The following is an 11,881-nucleotide window of genomic DNA, read 5'->3' as shown; positions in this document are numbered from 1 at the left end:
GTCTGATCTGACTATAAAAGGGTGGACGCGGGGCGATTGTTCTCTCTTTTAGGCCAACTTTGGAAATGGTGAGTTGTTTGTTTTTTTTTATCTGAGCCGTATCCTAGCCATCCGAGGACTTAGAGACTTCCTGCGGCCAGGTGCATGTACAGACCGTTCTTAACAATGGAATCGGCGTTGTATTGATCGGATGTTTTGAGGATGATGTCGGATAGCTGGTCAAAACTTACTTGGGATTGAATACAAAATGGCGACTGCTGGCTGGTTCGGCTGCACGCCATCCGAGTAAAATCCGAGCCATCCTGCTCGTTCAGTCGGCGATGACCGATATCATCACTTGTGTCAGCCTAGTTTTTAAGTTTGTGCCATTATTTCCTGAATTCTATTTGGATCCAGTGTTTAAAACTGATGAAATCAGGATGGTGTTTAACCTGGCTCCCAAAATGGAGTCCCAACTCCCAGATAAGCGGGCCAGGCCCTGGGAGGGAGGGGGGCAACTCCAGGGTGCATTTGATTGGAAGTCGCACTACATTTTGGTAGCTTTTCCTGATGGTTGTTGGAGACAATTGTAGTTTCAATCTTGCAACAGTACAGAAATTAAATGTGGAAAGTGGTTGAGGATGGAGTAATGAAAGGCCATTGCAATGCTGCATATAAGTTTGTGGCTCCAAACTGTGCATTTTGCTCTTTTAAAGTATGCAAATATTATTTCTCAAATTATTTGGACACCAGCTTATCTTTTTATTTTCCAACCTCAAATGCCAGTTGGAACTGATGATCCTTCACTAAACTTTGAAATTCTTTGTTGTCCTGCAGTCTCATCGCAAGTTCTCGGCCCCCAGACACGGTTCTCTGGGCTTCCTGCCCCGCAAGAGGAGCTGCAGACACAGGGGCAAGGTGAAGAGCTTCCCCAAGGATGATTCATCCAAACCCATCCATCTGACTGCCTTCCTGGGCTACAAGGCTGGCATGACCCACATTGTCCGTGAGGTTGACAGACCTGGTTCAAGTGAGTGATATTTGAATTAACAGGAATGCTACCCACTTGGGGGAAACACTTGTGACTACTGCAACCCAGACCTGTACATGTTGTGGTGCTGCTGAGTCTGTTTGGGGGGGGTGCAGGCTCTAATGATCTTAATGCTGTTATAGGCTGCTTCTGACATTGTGCATGGCCTGATTTTGTTTCATTTCCCCTAGAACTGGTTCTCAGTTACTTGAGTACCTGTTAAAAGGGTAGGTTAATTTCCATCCAATGCTGTTTGGCAACAGTGTGTTGGGTAGGAACAGAAAAAAGAGCAGGTTCAAGGGGCCATTCAGTGAGATGGCTAATCTGATTGTGGCCTTAACTTCCTGCTTGCTTGCCCTCCATAACAACATTTGATTCTCTTGTAGATCAAAAATCTAAGGAACTAAGTAAAGTTAGCAAGTAGCTAGACTGCTTGGATTGCAAGTAACTGAAAGTTATTCCTTGGGTAAGAAGCCTTGGCAGTAATTTAGTTCACGTTACTTGCCCAATGCTTATCTCAACTTTGCTTTAGAAATGCATCTTTCATAACTTGCAGCTTAACTTAAAGCTGTCTTGTGACTGGGTGTAAGTCATCTCATGGGGAGGAGAAGGAAATAGAGATTTATGGTTTGTTTAATTTACCTCGGTGCACACATTTTAGGGCCTATGCTAGCAATGAAGTAGAGCCTACTTACCCTACAGTGGCTTCCTGCATGTTACTGAGGCAGACTGGAAAATTTGGGGAAAGCTAAAAATCTACATTAGTTAGTCCTATCAAAGTGTCTGCCCCTCTCCCTGACAACTGTAGACCATATCACTCCTTAAGTTGTTTATACAGAGTAGCTGCAAGGCTAATGTGAGCTGCTATACAGTGACTGAACTCCTAAAGCAGCTCCATTTTGGGGAAAAGCACGTGTTGTACAATAATCTGTTAATGTCAGCTTTAGACTTGTGCTAGCAAGTAGAATAACTACACATGATGATAAAACTCGACGGGCGGGCATAAATAATCACCTGTGGTGGTTTTTGCTGAATGTCGAGTTTGCTGACTGTAGTGCAATAAAGACCAGACACTTGGCATTTGTGGTAACTGCAAGGATGTCACTCTTTGCAGGATGATAGCAAGCAGGTTTGAGCCTGCAATTATACCAGAGCATGGAGTTATTTTTTGGCTGTGGGTGGTGTGGGAAAGGTCTTCCCATGGATAGATTTGGTCTGCCAGTTTAAATTGCAATCATTTTGTGTAACTGGTTAAACCAGCCATGCTGTGATACTCAGCAATGGCTGCGAACTTTTTGCATTAAAACAAAAATGTTGGCACTGCTAGTATCTGTGGCAATAAATGGATGATGTTTTAATGTCTGATTTTTTTTTTAGAATATTTGCATTGAAATTGTTGATTTCTGAATCTTTAGAGGTGAACAAGAAGGAGGTGGTAGAGGCAGTGACAGTAATTGAAACTCCTCCAATGGTAATCGTTGGTCTTGTTGGCTATATTGAGACTCCCCGTGGACTCCGTACCTTTAAGACTGTCTTTGCTGAGCACATCAGTGATGAATGCAAGCGACGCTTCTACAAGAACTGGTAAATATGTCAAACAATTCCAGAACCTTTAAACAGTTCAAAGATATGCGGAATGATGTTAATCTGGATTCCATTATCAGCAGCTCCGCTCGACTATGGAAACATCAGTCGATGAGCTAAGGCTCTGCTTGTTGGAGGAAAATGTCCTTTGATCCCAACAATGAGCCACTCTGCTTGGTGCTGATACCTTCCGCTCACATTGTGTGATGAAGGATCGCACCAATTGTCTTCTGTCTCTTTATAAAAGGTACAAATCAAAGAAGAAGGCTTTCACCAAATACTGCAAGAAATGGCAGGATGAAGATGGCAAGAAACAGTTGGAGAAGGACTTCAACAGCATGAAGAAGTACTGCCAGGTTATTCGCATCATTGCTCACACACAGGTAGGCACTGGGGCTTAATCCATTTGGGTAATTGCAAGCTGCTGCACTCTGTTACATTGGGTGGGATGGGGTGGGGGGGCATGGTCTAGCCTCGTATATATTGCCTATTAAATTGCTTTGGTGCACTTTAGTCTGTTTTAACAAAGTCTTAATAGTGAGGCTACTGAGTGCTTTTCAAAGCATCCTCCTGTCCAGTTGTTACAGCATAGGAGGTGGCCATTGGGTCCATACCATGTCTTGTGGATGGTTTGTGGAGTGCTGCTTTTATGTTACAATGCTGCCAAGGTTGCATTTTGTGGATATACCCAATTAAAAACTGTTACTGTAGGAAAATATCCCAAGATGCTTCATGGAGCATAATCTCTTGTAAACACATGTGGCAACAAGTCACTCCTAAGTAGATATTAGGACAGGTAGAGGTAGATTTTAAGGATTGTCTTTAGAGGAGAATTCTGGAATTCTAAGCATGCTGGAGACACCTATAAAAGCTGGAGCAATTGAAATTGAATAAGCAAGAGTGTAGAAAACGGGATGATTTTCAAAGGAGGTTTGGACGGTTTAAAGTCGGCAGTAGAATCTTGCCCAGCTCTAGCTCTAATCTGTTGGAATTCTTCCTCTCTGCAGATGCGCCTGCTCCCTTTGCGTCAGAAGAAGTCTCACATCATGGAGATCCAGCTGAATGGTGGGACAATCTCAGAGAAAGTTGATTGGGCAAGAGAAAAACTGGAACAGCAGGTTGCTGTCAACTTGGTGTTTGGTCAGGATGAGATGATTGATGTCATTGGTGTAACTAAAGGCCATGGCTTCAAAGGTGCGGAGCATATTCAGCTGTTTAAGGTGGGGTGGGGGGGAATCTTGATTAGTTGTAATTTTGGGTCTTCTGTGTATATATACACCCCAAGGTAATGTCTGCTTTTAATATGGGGCTTGGCTGAACAAGTATATTTTACTCTTGGAGCATTCTGTGATGATGACGTGGAATTTGTTGGTAACAGCATCTGACTCTGATGAGGAACCATTCCATGCTGCCTTCCTTCTGAGATCCTCCAGTAAAGGAGCAGTGAAGAATTGAAAAGCATCCTGGTTTCTCACAGCTATTCTTTCTCTTTAGGGGTCACCAGTCGTTGGCACACAAAGAAGCTGCCAAGGAAGACTCATAAGGGGCTGCGTAAAGTTGCCTGTATTGGAGCTTGGCATCCTGCTCGTGTGGCTTTCTCTGTTGCCCGTGCAGGTCAAAAGGGCTACCACCACCGCACCGAGATTAACAAGAAGGTAAGCACTTCCAAATGTGTGATCTAAAATGGCTGAGGGATTCTGGATGTTGGCAAGTTGTCTGCCTAGCTGCCCAGAACTGAATGCAACTATTGCCAAACAAGCCATTGTTGGTCTGGAGTTGCATTTTGGTCAGACGGGGTAAGAATAGCAGATACCCTTCCCTAAGGGACACTGACAAATCAGCTGGGTGTTTACAGCAATCCAACAGTTAGATGTCAGCATTTTATAATCCAGATTTCTGAATTCAGTCTCAAGTTGCTAAGGGTGAGTCTTGAGGTTGCCGGGTTACTAGTCCAGTTACATGCCAACAACTGAATGTTACCCACTCTGGCAATGACACAAACCAAACTGCCAGTGTTCCAGTTGACTTTGTAGTGGATAGCACTATATAACAACTCTCAAAACCTCTGTACACCAGATTAATTGCAGTCCTTAATATGTACTGTCTTTCCTGAGCAGAGATCTTCCCCTTGTCTTCAAAAGCACTGCTATGTTACCATGATCTTTTTAGTGATTGTGTACTAAAACCAAATTCCCTTCCTCATTAGGTCTACAGGATTGGAGCAGGTTACCAAACCAAGGATGGCAAGTTAGTGAAGAACAATGCTTCTACAGAGTATGACCTGACAGACAAGAGCATCAACCCCCTGGTGAATGTCTTTAAGCAAGCTATCCAAGATATTCCACACAACACAAATGTATCTTTAATTCTGGGCTCTGCTAACTGGTGTTCTTTCCCATCTACAGGGAGGATTTCCTCACTATGGTGAAGTGACCAATGACTTTGTGATGGTGAAAGGTTGTGTTATTGGTACCAAGAAGCGTGTCCTCACACTGCGCAAGGTGACTTTCTTTAATATTAAACATTGTCATTCTTGGTGTTCTGTTCCCTTGCTAGGTGGATGGGGAGAATAGTGTAGCTACCCTTGGTTAATTTTCAGATTTCCATGTACTTCTATGATTAAGCCATGGACTAAACCACAGGTGTCCTCTGGATATCTTTGGGTTCTCTTAAATAAGAAAGTGACTTAAACTTAAATTGGAGCAGAAGTAGACTATACAACCTGTTGAACCAGCTCTGTATGATCATGGCTGATCTTTGGCTTCATTTCCATTTTCCTATCCACTTCCGGTAACGAGGGGGAGTTACTTCGCTGGAGGGTGGTGAATCTTTGGAATTATTTACTCCAGCAGAGATTCAGTTATTGAGTTTATTCAAGACTGAAATTTCTGGTTATTTAAGATATCAAGGGTTGTGGGTATAGTGCAGTGAAAATGGCATTAAAGTAGATCAGCTATGATCTAATTGAATGATGGAGCAGGCTCAAAGGGCCAAATGGCCTACTCCTGCTGTGTTCCTATTATCCTTCAGTTCACTTGAGATAAGTCTTAGCTTTAAATATATTCAAGAATGGGACCTCCCTGAGCCCAGGGAACAGTAGGTTGGGAGGGGTGGGGGTCTCCCTGCGATGCTGATGGGCTTTGATGACAGAGGCCTTAGTGGCCCTGAAAGGTGGTAATGAAATGAGCCACCCTAAACCACTGCAGCCTGTGCTGAAAGTGCGTGCTCAATTTTGTGTAGTAATTTATCCCAGAGCAATGTGATTTGTGAGACTGCCATTTACTGTTTAAACTGGTGAGGATATATTAACTCCCCCCCTCCCCCCCCCGGCCCAAACCCACTGTGTGCTTCAGTTTGGAGTTGGTTGGCAGTTTCCTCTAAAGAGCATTTAATTTTTCTTCCACCCTGCAGTCCCTATTGGTGCAGACCAACCGCCGTGCTGCGGAAAAGATCGACCTGAAGTTCATCGACACCTCTTCCAAGTTTGGTCATGGCCGCTTCCAGACCATTGAGGAGAAGAAGGCATTTATGGTGAGTGATTTATGTGACCATTGCAGGAAATAATAATGAGCCTTCTTAGTTTATAACTGAGACTGAAGGTACAGGAACCTGAATTGCCATGAGCACATTAATTCTTGTGGTTTGCATGTCCAACTCATGAGGTTTGTTCTTTTTTCTGACATCTATCTCCTTTTGCTTTCAGGGACCATTGAAGAAGGATCGAATTGCCAAGGAAGAGACTGCATAAATCAAGGGCCAATTACATCAGTTGTGATGTTGATGCAGTGTTCAATAAATTCTTTTTTTTAAGATTTGCTGGCTTTTGGATTTTGTTCTGCCTGTTCCAAACAGTTTCAGGCAGTGGTCAAGCTGTGCTCTACCTAATTCTGTGCTTGTGATTGTTTTACAACTGCTATAGCTTCATACTTCTCTGGCTCAAAGGTGCAGCATTCCTGTTGGGTACTTGACTAGTTTTAAAGGCTTGGGTGAAATCTAATTCTGTCCTCTGGCTTAATGTGGGCTTAATAGCTCGCCATTCCTTCCCTTCTCTAGTTTTGCAGCAAAATGGTAGTGGGCTTTTCCCCAGTCTAATCCAATCCAATTCGTAGCTTGCTGCTTTTGGGCATTTTTGGCTCTACCTGGATATTTGCCTCTAGGCTTAGGTTCGAAAATATATTGGCTTCATCTCCTTACAGAATAAGTCTTTAATTCACTGCCTGAACTGGTCCCAGCTCTAGTATGGACACCGAGCCAGAGGTAAATAAGTTATTCAGTAACGAAAAATGCTGGAAAAGCTCAGGTCTGACAGTATTGGTGGAGTGAAAGACTGAGTTAACATTTCGAGTCCACATGATTCTTCAGAGCTGAGAAGTAAAAATGTTGTGAAATTTATACTGTTTAAGGGAGGTGAAGCTGGATAGGTGGAGGCAAAGGAGATCGCCAAAGATGTCGTAAACAAAAGGTCAGAGGGTTATTGGTGGTGGTACTGGCTAAAGGAGATGCTAATAGTGACATTAAGGGTAGAAAGCATGATAGCTGGACAAGGATAAGCACTTTAGAAAGAACAAAATGAGCAAGTGACAGATGGCCCTGGTTGGGGGGCGGGGAGGGGAAAGAGAGAGGGGCATGGTGGTAGGGGAAAAAAGATTGAAAATAGGCTAAAAGGTGGGGATAAAACTAAAGAATGAAAATGAATTAAAGTAATAAAAAAAGTGGGGAAGAAATAAAATATTTAAAAGTGGGGAGGATGGAGGGGAGAGCTCATGGTCTGAAGTTGTTGAACTAAAATGTTACCTTAACTACAGCTCCTCACACCTTGCTTCCTGTAAGGACTTCATCCCATTCAGTTCCTTTGCCTCTGTCGCATTTGTTCTGATGCCACTTTCCAAAACAGTGCTTCTGATATGTATGTATGTGTGCCTTCCTTAACCAAGGTTTCCCACCCACACCATTTGACAGGACCGTCAACCATGTCTGACCCATCTCCCATGCCTCTGCCCTCACCTTCCTGTACCTTGCAGAACCAATGTTAAGGTCCCCCTTGGGCTCACTTTTCACCCCACCAACAAGCCTCTGCATTCAAAGGCTCATCTGCTGTCTGCCAACTCTAGCATGATGCCACCACCAACCCCATCTTCCCTTCACCCACCCCCCACCCCTTCAGAATTCTGTAGGGACTGTTCCCTTCAGGACACCCTGGTCCACTCCTCCCTCACCCCCTCCCATGACACCTCACGTAATTGCAGAAGGTGCAACACCCGCCCCTTTACCTCTCCTCCTCTTTTTCCCCCCCCCCCCCCCCACCCCAAACCACCTCATCATCCAAGAGTCCAAACACTCACTGCACTTCCCTTAATTTGGTCTAATGCATTTGCCACGCTCAATGTGGTCATCTCTACATTGGAGAGACCAAATGCAGACTGGGTGACTGCTCTGCCTTTGGTCTGTCTGCAAGTATGACCCAGACCTTCCTGTCATTTGCCATTTCAAAGCACCATCCTGCTCTTATGCCCTTATATCAGTCCTTGGCCTGCTACAATGTTCCAGTGAAGCTCAATGCAAACTGTAAGAACAGCACCTTCCGATTAGGCACTTTACAGCCTTCCAGACTTAACATTGAGTTTAACAACAGATCATGAACTCTCCATCCTCACTCCTTTTATCCCCCTTTTTTCCATTCATTTTTCTTTAATTTTCATTTTTTCCACAATTTTTTTTTTACTCATTGAAAATAGGCTAAAAGGTGTGGATAAAACTTTGTTCCCCACCCCACTAGAGCCATCTTTCTAGAGTGTTAACCGTTGTCCAGCTATTATTACATTCTTCTTTCTGCCTTTAATGTCACCATTAGCATCTCCTTAAGCCAGTACCACCACCAACACTACTTTGACCTTTTTGTTTATGACCTCTTTGGCAATCTCTCCTTTGCCTCTACCTGTTGCTGGCTTTCTAGCCAGCTTCACCTGCCCCACCCCACTTAAACACTAAATTTCACCACATTTTAACTTCTCTTGGCTCTGAAGAGTCATATGGACTCGAAACGTTAGCTCAGTCTTTCCGTGGATGCTGTCAGACCTGAGTTTTCCCAGCAAGTTTCTGTTTCAGATTTCCCGCATCTGCAGTATTTTGCCTTAAGATTATTCAGTGACTTGGTTAACTGAACTAACTGGGCAATGCATTCAAATTCCCTGAAGATGTGAGAAATACTGTATTAATGCAAGTTGTCATTTTTCTATTTAACAGGAAAAATATATTTTTTAGCTCAAATAGAAATATTATTTACCCTTTCAAAAACATTTGGCCTTCCCTGCCCCTTGTCTCTAATTTTTACATTCAGTTAGAAGTTACTGGTTGGTTATTTGAATGGTGGTTAACCTGATTTCAGACTTGTTAAATAGTGAAGAAAGTAATCTTTTAACAAATAGAACTTGTACAATCATGGCAAAGTTCCAGCATATTCCCATTTCAATGTTGATGTCATAGTTGTGTTTCGATCGCCTGGCCGCCTCCTGCTTTCTGGATCATAGAACCACTCATTATCAGGGAGGCTAGCAGGAGCTGGATCTGGATGTGACTGCACTTATTTGGGTTCTCCTGAGGTTATGAAAGGCACCAAAGTGCTTTATAGCCAATAAAATATTTGAATCAAAGAACCTTTACAGTGCAGAAGGAGGTCATTTGCCCTTATCCATGTAACCCTAGCACATTCTTTTTAGGATCCAATTCCCTTATGATCGAACCTGCCTCCAGGAAGTTCGTTCCAGACTCCAACCACCCTCCGGGTTACAAAAAAATTCCTTGGATCACTTCTTTTGCTAATTATTTTCAATCTGCCCTCTAGTTCTTGATGCTGTCTTGAGTAGGAACTGTTTCTCGCTATTTACCCTGTCCATACCTCTCAGGATCTTGAATACCTCTATCAAGTCTCCTCTCAGCCTTTTCTCCAAGCAAAACAGTACCAACCTATGCTCATAACTACACTTCTTCATCCCTGGAATCATTCTTGTAAATCTCTTCTACTCTCCACTGTGTTCACATCAAGTATGGCACCCAGAACTGGATGCAGTACTCCAGATGAGGCCTAACTAGTGTCATACAATTGATTCATAGAAAGTGATGCTGAAGGTTAGACAAAGAGGATGTAGGAAGAATACAAACACCAACACATGAGTTTTAATGAGCAGTGGGTTTCTGTTTTAACTATGCAGTGTGAATTAAGTGCTACAGATGTGGAGATGAGCAACTGGGTGAAGTACAACTTGGGTGGTTAGTGGCAATGGGAGTGTAACTACTGGCACCAGCCAACACCTTCAAGAGAATAAACCTGCTTGGCTGAGAGTGAGGCAGCAGTTGGAACCAGGCGCAGAGAAGGGTTGCAAAAGCAAAATACTGCAAATTCTGGAAATCTAAAAAAACTAATCTCCACCTGAAATATTACTTGAGCAGCTTTGGCAAGAGGCAAATTACTCCAGTAGAGTGCCTCTTAGTTCTAGGGGTGAGGAGTTTCAGTTCTGAAGATAGATTGGAGAAGTTGGGATTGTCTTCCTTGGATGAGAGGTGGTTTGGCAGAAGTATCCAAAATCATGAGTGGTCTGGATTTCCTAACTGTGAAAGGATCAAGACAAAAGGGCATAGATTTTAGGTACTAGGCAATGTGAGGAAAATGTTTTTTCATGCAGGAAGTGGTTAGGATTAAATGCATTGCCTAAGAATGTGGTGGAGGCAGATTCAATGGAGACATTCAGGAGGAAATTGGATTATTCCGGAAAGGAAGAATGCAGGGTTCTGGGGCACTAGGTAAATTGCTCGTTTGGAGGGCTGGTGCAGATGCAATGGGCTGAATGGCCTGTGCTGTAACAATTCTGAGATTCTGTGCTCACATGTTCAACTTGGTGAGGCCTACGGAGGCAATATATACTGGTCTCCTTTGTTTCTCATTCTCTTGCTTTTTTTTTGGGAAAAATATACTTTATTCATAAAATATCTGGAAGAACATACCAAACCATTTCAAAATCACCATCACAAAAGTACAATCAGGTTCAACTTTTGCAACATGTATCACGAAATGCATCAAAATGAATATTATAATCATTTGCAGACATTAATTTTGAGCTATACAGCCCGAGGGGTTCTAAACAGTTTCCAGCCCCTCGGTGCACTGTGGCAGAAAGGTCTAAGACAGCGACCTTTCCCCATTGCGCCTTTGCGGCAGCTGACCCAAGCTTTAGTGTGTCCCTTAGCACGTAGTCCTGGACTTTGGATTGTGCCAGCCTGCAACACTCGGTTGGGGACAACTCTGAGAAAGTCAAAAGAGATAAAAACAAAAAAACTGCGGATGCTGGAAATCCAAAACAAAAACAGAATTACCTGGAAAAACTCAGCAGGTCTGGCAGCATCGGCGGAGAAGAAAAGAGTTGACGGTTCGAGTCCTCATGACCCTTCGACAGAACATGAGTTCGAGTCCAGGAAAGAGCTGAAATATAAGCTGGTTTAAGGTGTGTGTGTGGGGGGCGGAGAGATAGAGAGACAGAGAGGTGGAGGGGGGGTGGTGTGGTTGTAGGGACAAACAAGCAGTGATAGAAGCAGATCATCAAAAGATGTCAATGACAATAGTACAATAGAACACATAGGTGTTAAAGTTAAAGTTGGTGATATTATCTAAACGAATGTGCTAATTAAGAATGGATGGTAGGGCACTCAAGGTATAGCTCTAGTGGGGTTTTTTTTATAATGGAAATAGGTGGGAAAAGGAAAATCTTTATAATTTATTGGAAAAAAAAGGAAGGGGGAAACAGAAAGGGGGTGGGGATGGGGGAGGGAGCTCACGACCTAAAGTTGTTGAATTCAATATTCAGTCCGGAAGGCTGTAAAGTCCCTAGTCGGAAGATGAGGTGTTGTTCCTCCAGTTTGCGTTGGGCTTCACTGGAACAATGCAGCAAGCCAAGGACAGACATGTGGGCAAGAGAGCAGGGTGGAGTGTTAAAATGGCAAGCGACAGGGAGGTTTGGGTCATTCTTGCGGACAGACCGCAGGTGTTCTGCAAAGCGGTCGCCCAGTTTACGTTTGGTCTCTCCAATGTAGAGGAGACCACATTGGGAGCAACGAATGCAGTAGACTAAGTTGGGGGAAATGCAAGTGAAATGCTGCTTCACTTGAAAGGAGTGTTTGGGTCCTTGGACGGTGAGGAGAGAGGAAGTGAAGGGGCAGGTGTTGCATCTTTTGCGTGGGCATGGGGTTGTGCCATAGGAGGGGGTTGAGGAGTAGGGGGTGATGGAGGAGTGGACCAGG

The 11,881-nt window shown here is 43.6% G+C and overlaps 1 protein-coding gene and 1 non-coding gene across 2 annotated transcripts; both read left to right on the top strand.

The window, feature by feature from the left end:
- On the top strand, positions 1-6,405 carry rpl3 (ribosomal protein L3). The gene is made up of 10 exons (XM_041177954.1): positions 1-68; positions 817-1,009; positions 2,425-2,593; positions 2,841-2,976; positions 3,601-3,787; positions 4,088-4,248; positions 4,800-4,901; positions 4,999-5,094; positions 6,005-6,124; positions 6,297-6,405. The coding sequence occupies exons 1-10, from the start codon at positions 66-68 to the stop codon at positions 6,339-6,341; spliced, it is 1,212 nt and encodes a 403-aa protein (XP_041033888.1). The 5' UTR covers positions 1-65; the 3' UTR covers positions 6,342-6,405.
- Positions 3,933-4,022, top strand: LOC121271861. Its single transcript, XR_005941779.1, has one exon. It is a non-coding gene; the product is annotated as a small nucleolar RNA U83B (small nucleolar RNA).
- Positions 6,406-11,881: the final 5,476 nt, after the last annotated feature.

The sequence above is a fragment of the Carcharodon carcharias genome, chromosome 31 (assembly GCF_017639515.1).
Source record: "Carcharodon carcharias isolate sCarCar2 chromosome 31, sCarCar2.pri, whole genome shotgun sequence".
Classification (NCBI taxonomy): Eukaryota; Metazoa; Chordata; class Chondrichthyes; order Lamniformes; family Lamnidae; genus Carcharodon; species Carcharodon carcharias.
Note: the sequence above shows the minus strand (reverse complement) of the source record. Positions and strands in the feature narration are given on the sequence as shown.